Genomic DNA, 23,910 nt, shown 5'->3' with positions numbered 1-23,910 from the left:
ACCATCAAATGACAGATATAACTGCTATTATAAAAACTGTAACAAAAAAATGCGGATTGTAATGTAGAAAAACAAAATTCTTACATATTGTGTATAGAAATGTGAGTTAAAATCAGTATAGCCATTACTATGGCTGTTACCACCTCAACAACTGAAAAATATATGTACCATATGATCTAGTTAACTCAATCCTATGTATATCTCCAAAAGAAATGAAATCAACATACCTGCACACCCATGTTTCTTGCAGCACTATTCCCAACAGCTAAGATATAGAATCAGCCTGAGTTCCCCTCAACAGATAAATGCACAAAGAAGTGTGATACGTGTGTATGACACACATACTCACATGCACACACATATACATATATGGTGTCATTCAACCATAAACAAGAATGAAGCCCTGCTGATTGTAGAAAATATGGATGACAGTAAGTGAAATGAAATGACTCAGATACAAGGTACATACAATTTCTCTCATATATGAATACTAATAAAACTAAAATAGAATAGTACATTGGAAAGATTGGGAAGTGCTTGAGGTGTGAGGAACTGAAGCTGGGAATGATGACATTCCTTTAATTCTAACACTTGCGAGGCTGAGGTAGAAGGATAGTTGTTAGTTCAAGGTCACCTTGGGCTACAGACTGAGCTCTAGGTCTCCTAAACTATAATAAAACCCAGCTTCAAAAAACAAAACAAACAAATTGGAGTTGGTGTTTATATATACATTCATTTATAGAAATATCACAGTGAAGCCTTTTAATATGTATAATGTTGATTTTAAAGACCAGGTTAAGCTAATTTAATGGTGCATTTCACTAATAGTGCTTTTATAGAAATATCACTTATAGGGCTGGAGAGATGGCTTAGCAGTTAAGCGCTTGCCTGTGAAGCCTAAGGACCCTGGTTCGAGGCTCGGTTCCCCAGGTCCCACGTTAGCCAGATGCACAAGGGGGCGCACGCGTCTGGAGTTCGTCTGCAGAGGCGGGAAGCCCTGCCTCACCCATTCTCTCTCTCTCCCTCTATCTGTCTTTTTCTCTGTGTCTGTCTCTCTCAAATAAATAAATTTAAAAAAAAAGAAATATCACTTATATTCCCAAATATATCTCTTAAAAATCAAGTAACTAAGATTTCAGAATTATTTTATTTCTTTCATCATCTTTGCTTACTTGCCTCTTTGTTCTCTCAAACAATGTTCCAAAGTGTGCTACTTTAAATGATGAACTTAAAACATCTTGACTTTGATTTAATTTGGAAACTAAGGGATCAGAACAGTTACCATTACTGAGCTGAAAAAAAGATAGAAGAAAATGTCAAAATAGTAAATGTACATGTAAACAACTTATTTACCAAAAGTGTTAAGTGAAATATATAGATAGATATAGATATAGATATACATATACATATACATATACACACACATACATACATACATACATACATACATACATACATACATACGTGTGTACATGATTCCAAAGTAATTTTAATCCTTGTTGAAAATAAAATATAGTATCTAACAATAAAATCAATGTTACTATTTGAATATTTGCTATAACAATGACATTCATGCTATGATGAGGTATTTTCTCAAGCTATTAAATAACATTATAAAAACAAAACAAACACTTAGGACATCATTATCTTGAGTAACGAAAGTCAAATTTCTTTAAAATAAATAATAGTTTCTTCAATAAAAAAGTTGTATTTCAGTTCTTTCATTCACTAAGTAACTAAGTAACTGTAGACTTCTACTTTAATTTTTCTGAATATCAGTATCATTCATTGTAAAATGGTTCTTGTGTGTAGAAAGTGTTATGAAGCTAGTAGAACTCATTTGTCATTGTGGAATATACCATTGAAGATTGACTACTTATACTAGTCTAACACCAATCTACCCAGTGATAACACTATGAAGTTGTAATATATTTCATTTTATAACCCATGAAACATATAAATGAGAATTTCAAAGACCATTAATTACATAAATGGGGGGGAAACAGGGTCAAAAGGAAGAAGTTGAATGTTTAGGTGGTTGTCAGGGACAGCTGGTACAAGGGTTCAACAAAATACCTGTCTCAGAGAGTGTCAGTTTCAGAGGTGTAAATACTAAATCAACAGTGAAGTAAGAAAGGAACATACAAACCAAAACACAAGGAAGGTAGGAAATAATTCAAATTCTTCTAGAAATCTCTCTAAATAATCTATCTAACATTTCTCTAATAGTTCATAGTATGTGTGGTACTTTGAATACATGGCACCCAATAGATTCACTGCTTTATTAGTTTATAGTTTACATCTGCAGCCACCTGGCTAGAGGCAGTGTCACTGGCTGATCTTAAGGTGTGGTGGTGGGTTTGAGATTTCAATCTAAAGATATGCAAAGTGTGCCTAGCTGGAATTCCTGAAGTGTGCTGTGCTGTGTGACTTTTGGCTTTTGCTTCTCTTTCTGTGTTTGGTGTTTTGAAAGCAGGCCAGCTTCTTCTGCCATTATGGAACTTCCCCTGGATCTGTAAGCTTCAATAAATCCCTTCCTCCATAACTGTGCCTTGTCTGGAAGTTCATCTCAGCAAACCTGAAACTGTCTGCTATAGTATGGCACTATGACTTGGAGAAGGACATTAACCTCTATTGTCAGTCTCCTGCCATATAGGGTATAACATTTACTTATATGTCTATAGATAACCTGTAAATATAATGCGCCTAGGCCAGAATGCAATTGTGTAGTTTTATGTGTTTCATTTTAGGTCCTACAAACTACTTACAGAATAAGATTTGGTTTTTTTGAGGCAACCCCAACAGACTGGCCTTTTAAATGCAACAGTGAGAGTGAGAGCAACAGAGAGAGAGAGAGAGAGAGAGTGTGTGTGTGTGTGTGTGTGAGAGAGAGAGAGAGAGAGAGAATTGGTGCACCAGTGCCTCCAGCCATAGCAGTTGAGCTCCAGACGCATGTGCCACCTTGTGCACATGTGCAAACTTGCACGCTTGTGTCATTTTATGCATCTGGCTTACCTGGGACCTGGACAGTGGAATATGGATCACTAGGCTTATTAGCAGGCAAGTGCTTTAAGTGCTAATCCATCTCTCCATCCCAAATAAGGAGTTTTAAGGTGATCTAGAAAGCAAGATCTGGGGGCTGGAAAGAGGGCTCAGCAATCAAAGGTGCTTGCCATGGGTTTAATTTACAAGCAACCCACATAAGCCAACCACCAAAAACAAAACAAAACAACCCCGGTGCACCCATATATGAATGTATAAATACAAGAATGTACAAATACACAAAGTTCAAAGCAAGATTTTGCCTTACTATGATATCAAGGAGACAAAGGAGACAGTATTTTGCTGTTTATATCATGGTTACCATATTATGTATATTAATTTCAATGACATGTCAAGACATCATCCACAAAGATTATAAACAGCAACTACTATAAAACACCCTAGTTTCCAACTATCAATAATTTTCTAAAAGAATGATGATTTCTAAATTTTTTAAACATTACAGTTGTTGGAATTATAATCTTCTATAGTACAGAGATGTAAATTTTAGTTTAAGAGAAATCATTATCCCTTTGATTTATTTCCTTATTTAAATTATAATCTGAAATCTCCTTTTTGAAATTATGTAAATATAATATAATATATAAATATATAATATAATATAATATAATATAATACAATATAATAACATAAGAGAGCTAGTGAGTAAAATTTACCTGTTCATTTTGCTGTTGTTCATATTCAAATTTTGGAAACCCTGGTGTTATTCTGATTGTGAAATTTTGTTTTGGTATATATCCATTACAAGGTAATTCTGAAGAACACAGTGGAGGATACTGGCAGTTTTCTCTTCTGTTCAACTGAGGTCCAAATGTTCTATATGCATTCCTGTCTTGTAATGACTATAGGGAAAAATGATAAAAACAATTTAAAATACAAAAACTAGAATTAAAAGTAGTAAAGTAAAATAAAGAAAAGGCAACAAGCTGCAAAAGAAAAAGTCATAAGAAGAGTAAGCTCTCAGCAACTCACGGGATTAACTGAGAGGAAAGAGGTTATCAACCAAGATTTCACATGGGAGCTCTTTTCTTCAGCCTTTCCTATCTCTGCTCAAGCTCCATTTCTACCTGTCATCCTCTAATGACAGCCCATCTAAGTCTCCATAACTCACAATCCAGGTAACAGGATTTCCAAGGGTTACTACTATCACTGTTATTCACTGTATTTCAGATCAAGCTTCACTAAGACAAATAAAGGGAGAGAAAGAAGCAATCATTGACACTGCACATTAAACAAAGTTTTAAGCTTTAATCACAATCTAGCATCTTCTAGTTCATTATAATTTTATTTGCTGAAAACAACTTACTCTTTGAAAGAAAAATTATCTAGACATCAAGGTGAATTCTAAACATGAGACTTTGATATGAATAATCCTTCACTCAGTTTGGAAAGAGAAAATGGATCAATAGTCATATGAACCTGAAGAACCCCTAAATGAATGACTGCTCCTTTGCAGCTCTCACCAGCAAGCTGATCCTCATGCCTAGATCAGAGAGGCACTCCTAACACTACAGTTCCAAAGCCATCGTTACCAACAGGCAGACCCATGTGCAGCATGCAGAGAACCACTGTTCCAAAGGGGTCGTTACCAGCAAGAAGACCACATGCACAGCACACCCAGTTACTCAGCACAGCAGCATTGTACCAAAGGGATTTTCATGAGGAAGCAGGCCCACATACACAGCACAAGCAAACATTCACAGCATCACTGTTCCAAAGGAGTCTTTGTCAGAAGTCAACAAAAATATTCTGTAGGGATAGGAAAGCTGTCAAAAGATTGTAAAATGGGGTTGAAGAGACTGCTTAGTGGTTATGCTGCTTACCTGCAATTCCTAAGGACCCAGATTTGATTCCAAGTAAAGCCACATGTACAAAGTGGCTTATGCATCTGGTTGTTTACAGTAGCTAGAGGCTCTGGCATGCCCATATACTCTCTCTCTTTTATATATATATGTATATATATATATGTGTGTGTGTGTGTGTGTGTGTGTGTATGTATATGTATATATAAAATATATATACACACACATATATATACATATATATACACACACATACATATATATAATGTATATGCATATATATATATGAAATAGCTTTTTTAGTATTGTAAAAATTTTAATGGATAACTAATTTTCCCAGTATTCAAGATTTAACTCATTCAGTGGATGTCATAATTGTCAAACAAGTGATAAAAATTTTCAATCTCACCTGAACTACTTCAGGTTCTTCCTTGCTATCTAATTTTTGAAAAGGTATACTAAAGAAAACAGAAAAAATATAGTTAAAATACATTAACAATAAGATCAAATATATATTTAAAATTGATAGTACATATTACTGAGTTTTATAAAAATTTATATTAAACTAGAATAGGCATATTATGAAACAGAAAGTCAAAGCATGTATACAGAATACCTAGGCCAAATGATAAACATTTTAGTGCTTTATAATATCCTTAGACAAACAGGAAACTGGAGCTTGAAAGTAAGCCCCTTCTAAATTTTCCAGTGAATAAAAATGTAGATAATAATCACCTAATAATATAAATTCTAACTAAAACTTACTTGTTTTCTATATCATCAATGCAGAGTTTAGAAGGTATACAATGAGGAGACATTGGAAGTTCTAAATTGTGATTTCGTACAGGGATTTTTAAGTCTCTGTTCATATTCACATGGGTTGGTCTTTTCACAGTTTCTATAATAAAAATGTTAAACAATAACTTAAAAGTAAAACCTTTGAAAAACACTGTGTGCTATATCATGTTTATTAAATGTGCATAAGAAATTCTTCTAAAGCCTATTTTATAGAGTCATTAAAACAGAATAAACTACCATATATAATTTAAAACATTTTTCTTCTGTAGGTACTGCTCAAGAAAGGGTCCTAAAAATTCATCTCTCATCTTCTTTACGATTTTCCTGATCCAGACTATACTAGATACTATGCTATGTATCCTCATAGCACTATGTTTCCTCTCTTATTATAGTACTCCGCATACTTTATTATACTGGGTTAACTTTACCTCCCACTCACTAGATGTTAAACTTTACAGAAGCAGGACTGGTTTCTCCTTATCAAAGTTAACTCACTGGTTTGTTTGTTCAAACACTTTGACCTACTTTCTTTTTCCTACTTTTGTACCTAGCCTAATTATACTGATTTACTAGGGAGTTTCTATCTTCCTATAAAACCCTCCCTTTCTGGGCAAAATAACTGGTTTAGAGACAGCCACTGGAACAACTATGAAGGAACAACAGAAGCCTACCCCTCTGGAGTGAGTGAATCGATACTGCTGTGTGGGACACTAGTAGCACAAAGTACCATCCTTCTTGTGGAATGTAAAGTTTTTTAAATGACAAAATCCACCTACAGTCTTTCTCTGGTGTCAGAAATAGGAGAAGTGAACTAAAATATTAGTTTATTAAGGCCAGGTTTTAAGCTTTCATGATGAAGACAATTGAGAGAATAAAGGTAATTTCCTAAGGGAGAAAGAACCTTAGTATTCAAGTCTCTGATCCAAGATACCTCTGAGACCCTTTGCATCATTGCTCTTCCCCTGAATTAAATGAGTGAATATATTTCTTTTTGGATTTCTATCTTTAGCAGCCATGAGTCTTGATTAATAAAGGTTTGCTTTACACTTTATTCCAATTCTTAAAGAGAACTTATAGTAGGTACTCAATAAACATATGTTGAATAAATACCTGAAAATATTGTACTTTGTCATTTAAGAAAGCTGCAGAAGAAGGGAGATCACTTTCAACCTACCTTCTTCAAAGGTCACAGAACTTAAAAAATTTTCTGATCTTTCCCCAAAAGGTAATAAAACCTTCACTTAGGAGGTACCTGTCTTTCAAGTACAGAGTCCCGAGTACCTGAAGAACACATTCTTTTATTGTTGTTGTTGTTGTTGACTATTGCAAAGCTGAGGATCAATCCCAGAACCTTCTGCATGCAAGGCAAGGGTTACCAATGAGCTACATCTATTCTCAGCCATGACTTGCTTATCTCTGAAGCCACAGGATCACAGAGAAGATGCTAAGCAGGCCCACAAAAGTTCTTATGTTGTCACCATTGGGTCATACTTTTTTTAAAAAGTCCAATCATACGTGCACACAGATATTCATGTCTTCATCATACCTAGCACAAAGACACACAGGTTTACCCATTTCTTTGGGTTTCCATATCATTAAGAGGGCCCTCATGTTAAAAAACAAAAACAAACACTTGTTAAATATATACCTTTCTATTGTTAATCTCTCTTATTATTAAAGCCTCAGTTATAATAGATGAAAACATATTTTCCTCTTCTACAAAGGACATAAAGGTTCATATCATAATTAAAGACTATTTTATTCTAAAACTACATAAATAATTATTTGCTACTTCTAAAATTGTCACTAGCTGTATGGTTTGATTCAGGTGCCCCCCCCATAAACTTAGGTGTTCTAAATGCCATGACCAAGCTGATGGCAATTTGGGAATTAAACCCTCTTGGAGGCAGTATATTGTTTGGGATAGAGTTATAGGTGTTATAGTCAGATTCCTCTTGCCAGTTTTTGGCACTCCTTCCTGTTGCTGTTGGCCATGCCATCATTATCCCATGCCATCATGGAGCTTTCCCTTGAGTCTGTAAGTCAAAATTAACCCTTTTTTCCCCACAAGCTGCTCTTGGGACAGGTGATTTCTGCCAGCAATATGAACCAGACTACAACATTAGCTAACAGAAGAAAAAAAAAAACTGGTAAAAGTAAATGAAGAGGTACTAATATTCCCATCAACATCTATTGCTTCCTAATGACCTCTTATTTTTAAGTTTTCACATTGAGTTTTTTTTTTTAAGATTTAAATATCAGGAGCCAGGGATATATCCCAGTGGGTAAGAGAGCTTGTCTTGTAAATATGAGAGCATGAGGGAGCCAGACTTGATGAATTCAATACCCCAGCACCACATAAGCAGCTGGGCATGCACTCATATGCCTGTAACCACAGGCTTGTGGGTACTGGAGATTACAGAAGGAGAACTGCTGGGGCTTCCTGGTCACAACTCCAGGTTCAGTGAGAGACTCTGCCTTAAGGTAACAAGCAAATCTATGAAACAGCAATACAGAAAAGATAATGTTCTCTGGCCTCCCTATGCAAACAATTGTATATCTGCATAAAAATGCATATACCATAGACAAACATACACACACCAAAAATCAAATATCAGACAAATGCACCCATAAGAGAAGGAAAAGATACTTTTTATTTAGCTGAAGAATCAAAGTGCATGAGAAATGAACTTTATTAAACTTTATTTTTAAAGCAGAAGACTCCTATCATTAACATCCTAGAAACATGTAAGTAATAATTCAGGTTACATGATAAGAAATTAATCACTAATAAAATATATTTTCAGTTATTTCTTCCAAACCAATTCCCTAAGTTATACATGAACACATTTGTTATCACCTGCTCCCCAGTGAAATTCTGGTGACTCTCTGCCTGGAATGAATAATATCATAACTGCCATAGTTGCAAAGTAAGTTAAATGAAAAAGGTAATTTTATATGACACATATACAACCTAAAAATAAAAGTAAATGGACTAAGCAACAAACAATCTTAAGGAGATAATAATTAGGCTTCTAATTTAAGACAGAAGCCAGGTTTTAACATTAATTTTAGAAATGTTTTGGAATCTAAAAATTCAAATTAATTAAAAGGCTAAGTGTTATTAAAATAAAAATCAAATCAAAATGCTTTTGAAAGACTTACCAAGTGTTTTCTTCTTACAAGATATTTGATTTACCATATAGAGGTTAAGAAGGTCTAAACTGACAGTGGAATTTTTGACAGGTGATAAAACTCCCATTAATTTCATTTTTGATCTTAACTTGTTCCTTTCAAAGTATTCCTAAAATAATTAACAATTTACAATATTAATTTATAACCTAGAACTTCAAGGCAAAATCATAAATAATAAAAACAAGTCACTGCTAGTGTCATTAATTTCATGTTTTTATTTTTGTGTTACCACCTTTATATGTTTACATATAAACATGTTTACATATAAGTTAAAATCAATCATACTAGTTTACAGCCTGCTTAAGACATTAAATTTCATATATTTTACAATGTTTCTCTTTTTAAACATATCCTTTAATGCAGAGAAAGAAACACAATTCCAATTAATTAATTAATTAATGTGTTATCCATGCCTCCATGTCTGCTAAACATTGAAAAAAAAAAAAAAACTTACCAAGGGAGGCCCATGAGGCCCCTAAAACAAAGCCATTACCAAAGCACTTGGTTACCCAAAATATCTAAGTGGGAAGACCGTACAGCGGAAGACACCATAGGCTGTAGTCACAGACATTGAGAAATCACAATGGAACTAACTACAAAGGAAGCCAGTGCCCTGATGGCTAGTGCTCATAGTGCTGCAAAGTGCTATGCAAGCTGCTAGAGGATAATAGTCACCAATAGCATGAATAAGCAGGGGGTCATCAAACTAAAAATTCAACCAACCAGATAAGATGTACACACCTGTGCATTAGTGGCATACAGGCTATGGGGGTAATCAATTGCTCTCTGACTAGATACGAGGCCAACTCAGTAGAAAGAAATTAATATCTGGTATTGAGAACCAAGTCAGAAGCCTATGGATAGGAAGGTCATAGTCTGTAGAAGGAAGCTTCCACTATTCTTTAGTTAACATGTTTAGGTATATCCATCAAAAAGTCTTTTAAGATGGGTGTAGTGGCACACACCTCTAATTCCAGTACTTGAGAAGTAGAGGTAAGAGTATCTCTGTGAATTCAAGGCCAGTCTGAGAATACATAGTGAATTCTAGGCCAACATGGGCTAAAGTAAGACCTTACCTCAAAAAAAACCTTTTATTTATTTATTTGTTTGAGAGGAAGAGGAAGAGAGAGAGAGAGAGAATGGGCATGTCAGGGACTCTAGCCACTACAAATGACCTCTAGACTCATGTGCCCCCTTGTGCATATGGTTTACATGGATCCAGGGGAAATTGAACCAGGGTCCTTAGGCTTCACAGGCAAATGCCTTAACCGCTAAGCTATTCCCCAGCCCCCCAAAAGCCTTTTAAATGACAGCTTATCCTCTTTGACCAATGCTGCTCTCACTCTTGGTTGGAGAATATAATTTTTTTAATGTTTTGTTTATTTTTATTTATTTATTTGAAAGTGATAGAGAGAGAGAGGCGGACACAGAGAGAGAATGGGTGCACCAGGGCATCCAGCCACTGCAAACGAACTCCAGACGCGTGTGCCCCCTTGTGCATCTGGCTAACATGGGTCCTGGGCAATCAAGCCTCAAAGCAGGATCCTTAGGCTTCACAGGCAAGCGCTTAACCACTAAGCCATCTCTCCAGCCCTGGAGAATATAACTTTTAAAGATGGAGATGAATACCAGTGAGACTCAAATCCATGAGTATGACAAGAAAAGAAAACCAAATGCTTAGCATGAGATGAGTCATCTCTCTCACATAGAGCCCAGGGGACATTATAGAAGAAGTGGTGGAATAAACATGAGTCCTGCTCTCACTGCTAGCCTGAGAATCTCCACTAGGAAAATGGAGGTAAACAGTCATCAAAGCAGAAAATCAGAGAGAGCTCAACACTACATGAGACTTATAACATGCCTGCCAAGAGAACATTAAAGAAGAGGGGACAGAAGTATTTTGAGAGACACAAGGTGGGAAGAAGTATCCTAAGGCATTGTTCCTCCAATAAGAACTAACTAGTGCATTCATGACCCTAGAGTGATTACCAATAACCCCACTGAGGTGGGCCTTTAGTGGAATGAGGGTGGGAAAGAGGGAACATAAGAATATAACCCAAGATGGGTGTGTTGGCACATGCCTTTAATCCCAGCACTCGGGAGGCAGAGGTAGGGGGATTGGAGTGACTGACGATACCCTGAGGCTACACAGTGAATTCCAGGTCAGCCTGGGCTACAGTGAGACCCAAAAAAAGACAGATAGACAGACAGAAAGAAAGAAAGAAAAGATGAACATAACCTGATGGTTCACAATCAATTTATAAAAATGGTTTAAACCACTAACAGTTGCAAAATTTGAATAGGCTATTAGGATATGATAGAAGGGTGAGGAGACCTGACTGGATAAAGTAAGGCACTGAGGGTGTAGTCTTTTGAATCAGATGTCCAAATATAAACTCATGTGTTTTGAATGCTTGTTTCCAGCTGATGGCAATTTTGGAAGTGAGTCTTGATGGAGGAGGTTATGTTGTTGAGGTTGGGCTTAGGGGTACTATAGCTATTGTCTTCTTGCTAGAGTAGCTCATTTGATGGAGTTCTGCTCACACTCTTCTGCTGTCATTTCTACATGACATAACAAGGCAGTGAAGTACAGTCTCTGCTCATGCCATGCTTTCCCCTCACCATCATGAAGCTTCCCCTTGAGACTGTAAGCCAAAATAAAAACTTTCCTCCAACAACAAGAAAAAAGACATACATAATTATCATTCTTGTTCAGTTTGTGTTTTCTTCTTGGCTGTATGAATATAATTATTCTTTATCTTCATTTTAAGTTATGAAAATGAGCTTTATTACTGTATTTTAATACATGTCATTATACTTGATTCTGATTTGTTCCCTGCCTCCAGTACTGTTCATCACATCCCTCCCCCATAGTCCTCTAATTGTTTCCTTTCATTCCCCCAGATAGAACTCACTTCTGATTCCATTGCCCTTTCCTCCTCCTGTCCTTTAAGACTTATTCCTCTCTTGTGATTCCCCTTCTAGTTTTATGACCTAAAGGAATACACATAAATTCACATAGACACACATATATGCATATAATTTTAAATTTAGGGTCCACACATAAAAGAAAGCATATGGTATTTGTGTTCTTGATAAAGGCTAAAATAACCTAATGATATCCAATTCCATCCATTTTCCAAAAAGTATCATCATTACAGTTAAAGTAAATATTATTTTTAAAACTGAGATTAGAAACAGTAGGAAATCAAAGTAACAAGATTTGTATCTTGGATGAAACATCAAAGTTAATGAGGTAAGAGGAAAGGCAGGGCTCTGGAAAAAACAACAGACAAGCTCTGGGTGTCTTATACAAAGCTCCTCTCAGAAAACATACAATGGTACTGTTGCACTTTCATGTGTTCTAGGATCTACTTGCAAGAAACTAAATTATGAGTAAGATTACTTCTGATAAAGCTTCCTATTCCAGAATTAGATCACTTTAGACTGCCTCAAAGACCAGGAGTTAAGATATGAGGTAACATAGGAAAACCAGTTACATATTGGTAACTGTCTGCTATTGATAAAAATGTCTCTTTGTAGTTAAACAGCTTGAGGCTACAGTTAGATTGCTCCCACTACATCAGAGTCTAAGGCAACTGGACATTTGTCCACACATGTACAGTAACAAATGGTTTGTATCTTCAAAATACATGATATCATTATAGTATCACTGGCAGTGTAGTTTTTCATATCCCTCCTCCTTAATGGAGAACTGGAAAGGAAATATCTTAAAAGGAAGATCCTGTCTACAATAATTTAGGAAACAAAAAGATCATGTTACCTCATGAATATGCCACCAACCTCATAAATATTCATAAAATTTTTCTAAACAACCAAGAAAACAAAATCCTCTAAGAGTTCCCTCATTACTCCTTGCCTTGGAGCAGTCCACTTCCATCTCTCTTTGGGGTACTTGCTTTGCTCAGTCTTGCTTCTGTTGATTTGTTAAATAAACTGCTTCTCAAACTACCTCTGTCTCTTGAGTAAACTTGTTTTTTTCAAGAATACTAGAGAGACTCCCAGTCCCCAACATCCACAACATTTACATTTCATTTTTCTTTATGGCTGAATAAAATTCCATGTCTGTAGGTACATTTTATTTATCCATTCTTCTGTTGATGGATAGTCATCTAGGCTGGTTCCATTCACTAGCTATTGTGAATGGGGCATGAATAAACACAGATGTGCAACTATATTTGTACTATGCTGACTTAAGAATTTCTTTGAGTAAATACCCAGGAGTGGTATGCCTGAATCCTATAGTAGTTCTATTTTTAGTGTTTTGTTTTCCAGAAACCTCTATACTGATTTCCAAAGTGGTTGTACCAGGTTCATTAACAGTATACAAAGGTTCTTCTATCCCCACATTCTTGCAAAATTTGGTTGTCACGTTTTCTTGATGATAGCTATTCTAACTGGTATAAAATGAGTCATTTGTTTTTGGAAACAGGTTCTTACATTGTAGTTTAGGCTAATCTTGAACTCACTAAGTAGCCCACAATAACCTGGAACTCAGAGTAATACTGCTGATTCGGACTACTTAGTACTGGATTATATGGTATGCATGAGCATGCACACCTGAGATAGCATATTAAAGTAATTTTGACTGTCATTTCCCTGTGGCTAAAGACAGTGAAGATTTTTTCATGAAATAATTGAGTATTTGTATTTTCTATTGCCAACTTCCATAATTGCAGACAATATCACATGGTAATTCCATCTCCCCCCCCCCACTTTCCCCTTTGAAACTTCACTCTCCATAATATCCCCTCCCCCTCTTAATCAGTCTCTCTTTTATTTTGATGTCATCTTCTTTTCTTCTTATTATGATGGCCTTGTGTAGGTAGTGTCAGGTACTGTGAGGTCTTTGATACTCAGGACATTTTGTTTTGGGAAGATTACATTGTAAGGAGCCCTACCCTTCCTTTGACTCTTACATTCTTTCTGCCACCTCTTCCACAATGGCCCCTGAGCCTTGGAAGGTGTGACAGAGATATTTCAGTGTTGAGCACTGCTCCTCTTTCACTTCTCAGCATCATGGTACCTTCTGAGTCATCCCAAGGTCACTGCCATCTGAAAAGAGAAGGTTCTCTAACCAAAAGTGAGAGTAGCATTAAAATTTGGGTATGAACATTAAGACAAGTGCTTACTGGGCAGTTTGGTAAGCATACTATATACATTTAGCCAGACACCAGCAGACATTACACCCTTAGGGCTCATGACTGCTCCTGTTGTAGGTTTTCAGTATCAGGGCTGTATTCCCTCCCATGGAGTGGGCCTCCAACCAAATTAGAGAGTGGTTGGTTTTCCCCATAAGAAACATGCCATTATTGCACCTGTTGACTCATTTGGCCTGGTTGGCCAAATATAAGGCTTACAGTGTCCACTGTTGAGTACTTCAGTGGTGATTTCTCTCTCTCCAATTGAACTGCATGCAACAAAGCTTTTATCTTCTTTCTGTCAGCTGTTTTCACCTCAGCTCCAGCAGGATTTCTGAGTGACCTTGCAACCTAAGTATGTGCAGTCTTCAGCAAAGGGTCCTACCATCTACTCCTGGTGGGAAGCCAAGGGCCTTAGCAATGGCCTATAATGTTTTCAAGGTATCAGGGACCTCCCTGGCCAACAACATACTGGAAGGTATCCCATCCCTCGCAGTGAAAATTTTCTAGTAACAATCATGGCTTCTGAGTATTCCATTGTTCAAAAAAGTAGGTTTCCATATGACTTATTTATATCCTCTTTGATTTTGATTATCCCTTCCTCCACCTTTCCTTTACTCAATCTCTTCCCCTGACCTCAGGTAGGTATTTTTTTTTCTTTTTAAAAAAATTTATTTGTACAGAAGACACATAAGGAAGTGTGGAAGTCAGAGGAAAATTATGAGGTTTCTATGCTTCACCTCCTTTGAGGGAAATGAACTACCAGACTGCAAACAAACATCAGACTAGCTAGACCTGGAGCTTCAGATTCCATTGGCTCAGCTTCTCATTGTCATAGGCATGTTGAGATCACTGATGCATGCACCACTTTACATCCAGGTTTACATGGGTGCTGAGGAAGTGAACCTGGTCCTGCCTGTGTAGGCTTTTCAAGCATGTGCATTTTGACACAGCCATTTTATCCTTCCTTCAATTTCTTCTTTTGAGAACTGTCTATTAAGTTCATCAGCTCATTTAGTGATTGGATGATTTGGTTTGGGGGTTTTAATTTTTGCATTTATTTGTGGATTCTAGATATTTATGGATTCAGATGTCTGATATGTTGTCAGAAATTATTCTTTAATTCTTATTCAGCTGTCTCTTTACTTTGATGATCATTTCTTTTGCTGTGCAGAAGCCTTTAAATTTCATGAAATCTCACTTATTAAATCTTGTTTTTGTTTCCTGAGGTACTGGAATCCTTTCAGGAAGTCCTTGTGTATGCTGATATCTTAAAGCATCCTCCTGTTTTCATCTAGCAGTTTCAGGGTCTCAGGTCTTACATTAAAACTTCTGATCCATTTTAAATTGAATTTTATACAAAGTGAGAGATATAGATCTAATTTCATTTATTTAACATAAACTGATCAGCTATTATGTCCTTATTGTCTGACTTTTCCTAGTGAGATGTAAATGCCTATTTACCCAAGATAGGGCACTGACAACAAACCCAAGAAATAATTCCACTCAATTCCAGCTTAATGAACTAGTTAATTTGTTATGGTTACTTACTAGAATATAGATGAAGACAGAACATTACAGAAAAGGCTATCCTATCCCATCATGAGTGACAACTCACAAAAACTGTACCTCTCAAGTTCCCTGCATAGTTTCAGGCAGCTCTGCCAGCAGAAGAATCCTCTCTTCCTATAAATCGTTACTGCTTACATAACCTTGGCAAGGTGCCTGGTGAACCAATTTCTCTATGATATTTCCTTGGAAGAAGCAACTAGAAAACACTGAAGAGAAACATAATCTTTCAGAAACAAGAAATCAAATTTTAACTTGCCAATGGTCATTAAAAATCAATAAGTAGACAAAATAAATCTAGAAACCATAGTAAAGACAGTCTGAGAGAAATTTCTCTCTTTCTTAAAGCAATGGCAAACAGGTATAGAATATTATGTTATATAAGTATCAGTCAGTTTCTTAATGAAAGAACAAACTATTCCACTGGAAGCAACTTAAGGAAGAGTTTATTTTCAGCTTGATTTTAAGATAAAGCCTATCATGGAGTAGAAACCATGGCAGGAGCAGAGAACTAGTTCATTTCATCACATCAGCAGGCAGGAAGCAGAGAATGAGGAACACTAAATGCTCTGCTAGCTTTCTCATTTCTCATAGTAACTGGAACCTATCCCATGGGATGATGTTACCCACAGGGAGGGCCTCTTTACCTCAACTTATCAAACCTATAAAGTCCCTCACAGACATGACCAAAGATTTGTTTTCATGGTGTTTCTAAATCCTGTCATGCTGACAACCATACATTAACCATCATAAGTCCACCAGTTGACAATCTGGCACTCAAATATAGCACTTAAGCAATAGCTTTCCACCTCTTGGTTCCATAGGCTTATGATCATTTCATAATGCAAAATGCATTTAGTCCAACTTCAAAAGTCCTAATAGTCCCTAAGAGTTCCAACAGTGCTCAAAAGTGCAATTTAAAGTCTCATCTAAGTCTCAGGTCAAACTCTTAACAGTGAAATCATAAATTATATACTTCCAACATATGCAACATTCCCAATATAAAAGGGAAGAATGAGGGCTGGAGAGATGGCTCAGCAGTTAAGCGCTTGCCTGTGAAGCCTAAGGACCCCAGTTCGAGGCTCGATTCCCCAGGACCCACATTAGCCAGATGCACAAGGGGGCTCACGGGTCTGGAGTTCATTTGCAGTGGCTGGAAGCCCTGGTGCACCCATTCTCTATCTCTCTCCCCCTCTTTCTCTCTCTGTCTGTCGCTCTCAAATAAATAAACAAAAAAAAAAATATTAAAAGGGAAGAATGGGAGTGAGTATTGAAATACTGTACCAAAGAACAACTGAAATGCAGCAAGGTAAATATCAAATCCTGAAGCGCCACATCTAGATCTGGGAATAATGATGAAATCCTCAGAGCTAAAAAAGGCTTGGGTACCTCTACTCATCCACTGTGTTGCCTATAGCCTCTCTATAGGCTGGTTATATCCTAAGCCCACTTTTCTTGGCAAATATCCCACAATCCTGATATTTCCATTCTTGAGGTCTCCAAAGCAACTTAGGGTTCACCTTCTACACTTCCCACAGTGATTTCACAAGTTTTCTTTGCAGGAACTTTACCCTGTCTCACATCACTTAGCTTTAGTGGCTCTCTTGAACCATGATGCAATCGATGACCTCCACTCTTCCATTTTTCTACCAAAACCAGTATCAGGTGGGTAGTCCTACAAAGTTCTACTGCCAGGCTGGGATGAAGCTTTGGAACACAAATGTAGCACTTCCTATATGCTGCTGACTTTGGAGAACAGGACATTTTGCATTATAATTGGGCCTTTTCCTTTTAAAAAAATTCACATTCTTCTGGTCATGAGCATTCAATAAATTGTGTCTTGTCCTCAGGTATCTTTCCTATTGTCACAATGCAAATCAGCTGGACTAGATTTAATGGTGATAATCTCTTTAACAATTATCACCAAAGCCTCTGAAGTCCGTGTGCTTGAGAACATAAGTTTGTTTACATTTCTTTCTGCACAAAACTATTTTGAAGCTTTCTTCTTTGATTTTGCTCTTTCATTTAGATTTCAAACACAGTAACTAGAAGAATCCACACCATAGGCTTAAATTTTTTCTGCCTTAAATTTCCCCCTCTAAAACCCATTACTTTAAATTTAAATTCACTCCCATTCTCAGGACACAAGCAGAAGGCAGCCAATTACTTTGCCAGACTACCACATGAATTGCCTCTAGTCAATTCCCCAATAAGGTCCATATTCCTCTCTGAAACCACTGTCTGCATTTCTCTTGGCCGTCTGGTTTATCAGACTTCCACCAGCATGGGCCATTAAGTTCTGCTTATGGTACCATAAGCAAATTCTTTCCACAAACCAATTCCGAAAGCCTAAAAACTTTTGCTGCAAGATCACCACTTCTTGGTGCCTATTTTTTGTACCAATTATTTTTTCATTGCTTGTACAATATACCTGACCAGAATCAACATAAGGAAAGATGGGTTTACTTTTGGCTTATAGTTTCAAAGGGAAGTCTATCACACCAAGGAAAGCATGGCAGGGGCAGGAAGCCAGCTCACATCATCACATCAGCATGGAGAAAGAGGTGCGAAATGAATGCTGAATGCTCTGCTAGCTTTCTCATTTTTATATACATACTGGGAAATGAACCTGGTATCTCCCACAGTTAAAGTGAGTCCTCCAGTCTAAACTAATATAATCTACAGAATCCCTCATACATGTGACCAGAGATTTGTTTCCATGTTTATTCTAAATCCTGTCAAGTTGATAAGGTTAACTATAACAATAAATAAATTTGATTGAAAACTACTCTTTCTTGACATTATCAAGAGCAATACAAGTAAGCAATTTGGCAAAAGAATGAGGAAGGCACAGTAAGAAAGAGAAAGGAACCAGAGGGAGCAATTATCCTGCTTTCTCAATTACCACTTCATTTTCTTTAAATTTAACTATAGTTTAATTAATTAATTAACTGATTTGCAAGCAGAGATAAAGAGAAAGAGAGAGAATGGGCACAACAGGGCCTCTTCCACTGCAAATGAACTCCAGAACTTTGTGCGTCTGGATTTATGTAAGTACCAGGGACTCAAACCCAGGCTGTCAGGCTTTGTACATATATGCCTTTAACTACTGAGCCATCACTCCAATCCATATTTAACTGTTTTTGACAATAAATATTGATGTACTGTTCTCTTTCCCCTCCCTTACTTTCCTCCTTCATGTACCACTTTCTCTTTTTGTTTTTTTAGTAATAACAATGACCTAGGATTGTATATTTCTTCAAGTATAGATTCATAAAAGTTTCTTCAAGATATAATATGCTCAGCTATAAGATGTCTATAGACTAAACTCTATTCAATGATACAGTCAGTATATTTTAAATAAAGATAGGATAAGCCAGAAATGAAACATTAGAGTGTTCAGATCTGAGGTGAATCTTACAATGAGAAAGACAGCCTAAGACAATGACTTCAAGTCAGCCTGCACAGAGTAATCAAGCTATTTATAAGCATGAATAACTTTCAGTTTCAGATAGGTGAATTTTATTTTGTGGGGTTTTTTTGTTGCTGTTTTGGGTTCTTTTTCTTAGAGAACACAAGACAACACACAGAAAGAATTGGCATGCCCCAACCTCAGGCACTGCAATCAAGTTCCAGATGCTTGCTCCACTTAGTGGGCATGTGTGACCTTGCACTTGCCTCACTTTTTATGCATCTGGATTACGAGGGATCTGGAGAGAGATAGAACATGGGTGCTTAGGCTTTGCAGGCAAGAGCCTTCACAGCTAAGCCATCACTCTGGCACTATTTGTATTTTTTTGAGACAGGGTCTCACTGAACAGCATGGAGCATTCTATGAAGCCAACCTAGACTTGAACTTGCAGTGATCCTCTTGCCTTAGCTGGAATTGCAGGTGTGGCTACCATGCTAAATCTTTAGGTGGCTGTATTTATATAAATTCATATAAAGCTAACAAATATATATATATATATATATATATACCCAACATACACACACACACACACACACACACACACACACACACATTACCTTTTGCTTTCTTCTTTCTTGCTTTACTAGAACTCGGGTCCTAAAAGGGAAACAGGATAAGGTACACAATGATTAAAGAAGTCCATTTTTGCTAAGATGACTAACATTGCACTTAAAGTCTTGAAATTAAAATTTAACCATTTTCTGAAAATATGAAAAAGTAGTTACAGTACATGATGTTTCATAAAACTTTCCTACGAAACCCAAGTTTAAAGTGGAATAATATGGCACTGAAGAAAATCTAATTTTAAAAACCAAGGTAAGAAAAGAGAAAGTAAAGCATTAGAAAGGACACATCATAAAAACATTCTCATCTGATAGCAAAAGTCTATTTCAACATCTCAATTTTATTTACTTTTTATTTTATTTTTTTAAATATTTTTACTTATTTATGTGAAAGACTGACAGAGGGAGAAATAGAATGTTGCTACTGCAATCAAACTCCAGACATATGTACCACTTTGTGCATCTGTCTATATGTGGGTACTGGGGAATCAAACCTGGGGTTTACAAACATGAGCCTTTAACCACTGAGTCATTTCTATAGCCCCAACTTTTTAGAGAAAGAAAACAGAAAGAGAATGAGGTCGAGGAAAGAGAATGAATGGCATGCCAGAGTCTCCTTGCCACTACAAACAAAGTCCAGATGCATGTGTCACTTTGTACATCTGGCTATACATGGGTACCGAGTCTTTAGGTTTTGCAAACAAGAACGTATAAATGCTGAGCCATCTCACAATCTGTATTTCTTTATATTTTAGCATTATAGTGAAATCAGTAAGGAGCAAACAGAAGTTATAAATCTATGTAAGAACTAAGGAAATGTTAAGTTTGTTACTAGAGCGGTTACGTTTGGTTACATCAATTATGTGTACCTGAAAACTCAGAGCTAGGCACTATGTCCCAGAGCAGTATTCCCAGCATATTGTATACTGGCAAAGAAGGACCAGAATTTCAAGGCCATTCGATCCTACATAGTGAGTACAATGGCAGCCTGAGCTACATAAAATCTATCCCAAAAAAGACCAAAGACTGAAAAATGTAGCTCATTGGTACAGCAAATACCTAGTATGTACAAAGTCCTGGCTTTTATCCACAGTATTTCATAAGGGACACAGGGGGAAAGAAAGCTATCTTTAGCCAGGTACGGTATGCACACCTTTAGTCCTGGCACTTGGGAAGCAGGGGTAGGAGAATTCCTGTGAGTCTGAGGCTACCGTGTGACTACTTAGTGAATTCCAGGTCAGCATGGGCTAAAGCAAGACCCTACCTTGAAAAACAAAAACAAAAATAAACCAACCAAAAAAAGAAAAGCCTATCTTCTGTTTGAAGACAGTTTATGCTGCTATAATAAAATATATGCTGCATGTTGAGTAGCTGGTATTGGGGCTCAAAAAAGTATATCCCAAAGTATTCTACTTTGAAATGCTGAGTACTCTGAACTGAAGGAAAGCAGTCCTCAAAGGCTACCTCTGTGACATTATCTGCCTTCCTTTCAACTTCTATTGCTCTTCTCTCTCCCCAAAGGAGGCTTACAAATACTAGAATTACTCTTCCCCACAGCAAGCACTGAAAGTGTAACTTTTCTTCCCTAAAATCCTCCATAAAATTTAGAAATATTTTTACTTTGATATTCAATTTAAGATCTGGGCATAAAAGAAATTCTCTCCCTTTTTTATATGGATTATTAACCCTCACTCATTCTAGAAGGGGTCTTGCTTCATAACTGGGATTACAGACAAGGGGTAAGAACAATCTCAAAAGACAGACCTTCCTGGGTTTCCCTTACCAGTTTATTGCTACTAGGTCATACCCTTTGCATCCAGTCACCTTTCTATATGATTCCTCATCAAATCTAAGCATAAGAATAAAAAGTTTTCCCTGAGTCTTTTGGGTCATTTCTAAAGGCTCCTGTGTTACATAAAATTGAAAAATTATATTTATATTCTGTTATACTTTTCATAATATTTATTTTGTTATTGGTGCGTGTCAGCTGTCACTTTTATAATGAATAAGAAAATATATCATATATTTTTACATATACATTAACAACAAAAATATTTTTTCTTGGGGTCTAAAAATTTTGCTAAGTGGTTAAATGCACTTGCTCACAAAGCCTGCCAGTCTGTGTTCAATTCCCAAGCCACCCACATAAACCTGATGCAAAAGTGACACAAACCTATGGTGTTTGTTTGCAGTGGGAAGAGGTCCTACAGCATTCAAATACACACACATACACACACACTTGCAAATAATTTTTTAAAAAATAAATAAATTTCTCACAGTTCTAGGGGCTATAATTAACATTAGTCTCTATATATTTTTTTTTTTTGTATAACTGGCTTTATGTGGGTACTGGGGAACTGAACCCAGGTTGACAGGCTTTGCAAGCAAGCACTTTAAATACTGAGCCATTTCTATAGCCCCGGCTTTCCGTTTTTTTTTTTTTTAATTTTTATTAACATTTTCCATGATTATAAAATATATCCCATGGTAATTCCCTCCCTCCCCACCCCCACACTTTCCCGTTTGAAATTCCATTCTCAATCATATTACCTCCCCATTACAATCATTGTAATTACATATATACAATATCAACCTATTAAGTATCCTCCTCCCTTCCTTTCTCCACCCTTTATGTCTCCTTTTCAACTTACTGGCCTCTGCTACTAAGTATTTTCATTCTCACACAGAAGCCCAGTCATCTGTAGCTAGGATCCCCATATGAGGGAGAACATGTGGCGCTTGGCTTTCTGGGCCTGGGTTACCTGACTTAGTATAATACTTTCCAGGTCCATCCATTTTTCTGCAAATTTCCTAACTTCATTTTTCTTTACCGCTGAGTAGAACTCCATTGTATAAATGTACCACATCTTCATTATCCACTCATCTGTTGAGGGACATCTAGGCTGGTTCCATTTCCCAGCTATTATAAATTGAGCAGCAATAAACATGGTTGAGCATGTACTTCTAAGGAAATGAGATGAATCCTTTGGATATATGCCTAGGAGTGCTATAGCTGGGTCATATGGTAGATCAATCTCTAGCTGCTTTAGGAACCTCCACACTGTTTTCCACAATGGCTGGACCAGATTGCATTCCCACCAGCAGTGCAGAAGGGTTCCTTTTTTTCCACATCCCCGCCAACATTTATGATCATTTGTTTTCATGATGGTGGCCAATCTGACAGGAGTGAGATGGAATCTCAATGTAGTTTTAATCTGCATTTCCCTGATGACTAGTGACGTAGAACATTTTTTTAGGTGCTTATATGCCATTCGTATTTCTTCCTTTGAGAACTCTCTATTTAGCTCCTTAGCCCATTTTTTGATTGGCCTGTTTGATTCCTTATTAGTTAACTTTTTGAGTTCTTTGTATATCCTAGATATTAATCCTTTATCAGATATATAGCTGGCGAAGATTTTTTCCCATTCTGTAGGTTGCCTCTTTGCTTTTTTCACTGTGTCCTTTGCGGTGCAAAATCTTTGTAATTTCATTAGGTCCCAGTGGTTAATCTGTGGTTTTATTGCCTGAGCAATTGGGGTTGTATTTAGAAAGTCTTTGCCAAGACCAATATGTTGGAGGGTTTCCCCTACTTTTTCCTCTAGCAGTTTCAAAGTTTCCGGTCTGATGTTAAGGTCTTTAATCCATTTGGACTTAATTCTTGTGCATGGCGAGAGAGAAGAATCTATTTTCATCCTTCTGCAGATATTTATCCAGTTTTCAAAACACCATTTGCTGAAGAGGCTGTCTCTTCTCCAATGAGTATTTTTGGCATTTTTATCGAATATCAGGTGGCTATAGCTACTTGGGCTTACATCTGGGTCCTCTATTCTGTTCCACTGATCTACATGTCTGTTTTTGTGCCAGTACCATGCTGTTTTTGTTACTATGGCTCTGTAGTATAGGTTAAAATCAGGTATGGTGATACCACCAGCCTCTTTTTTGTTGCTCAGTATTATTTTAGATATTCGAGGTTTTTTATGATTCCAAATGAATTTTTGGATTGTTTTTTCTATTTCCATGAAGAAAGCCTTTGGAATTTTGATAGGGATTGCATTAAATGTGTAGATTGCTTTAGGTAAGATTGCCATTTTCACGATATTGATTCTTCCAAGCCAGGAACAAGGGATGTTTCTCCACTTTCTAGTGTCTTCTGCAATATCTCGCTTGAGTGTCTTAAAGTTCTCATTGTATAGATTCTTTACTTCCTTAGTTAGGTTTATTCCAAGGTATTTTATTTTTTTTGATGCAATTGTGAATGGGAGTGATTCTCTGATTTCATCCTCTGT

At 36.7% G+C, this 23,910-nt stretch overlaps 1 protein-coding gene across 1 annotated transcript in view; it reads right to left on the bottom strand.

The window, feature by feature from the left end:
• Positions 1-23,910, bottom strand: part of C6H12orf40 (chromosome 6 C12orf40 homolog) — a 107,140-nt gene that overhangs the window by 65,855 nt on the left and 17,375 nt on the right. The window contains exons 2-8 of the mRNA XM_045152208.1: positions 21,408-21,529; positions 18,797-18,830; positions 8,829-8,967; positions 5,631-5,763; positions 5,275-5,323; positions 3,720-3,905; positions 1,177-1,292 (exon numbers count right to left, since the gene is read on the bottom strand). Coding sequence (XP_045008143.1) covers positions 1,177-1,292; positions 3,720-3,905; positions 5,275-5,323; positions 5,631-5,763; positions 8,829-8,967; positions 18,797-18,830; positions 21,408-21,529 — 779 coding nt within the window. The remainder of the gene's footprint in view (positions 1-1,176; positions 1,293-3,719; positions 3,906-5,274; positions 5,324-5,630; positions 5,764-8,828; positions 8,968-18,796; positions 18,831-21,407; positions 21,530-23,910) is intronic.

Source organism: Jaculus jaculus, chromosome 6 (genome assembly GCF_020740685.1).
Source record: "Jaculus jaculus isolate mJacJac1 chromosome 6, mJacJac1.mat.Y.cur, whole genome shotgun sequence".
Classification (NCBI taxonomy): Eukaryota; Metazoa; Chordata; class Mammalia; order Rodentia; family Dipodidae; genus Jaculus; species Jaculus jaculus.
Note: the sequence above shows the minus strand (reverse complement) of the source record. Positions and strands in the feature narration are given on the sequence as shown.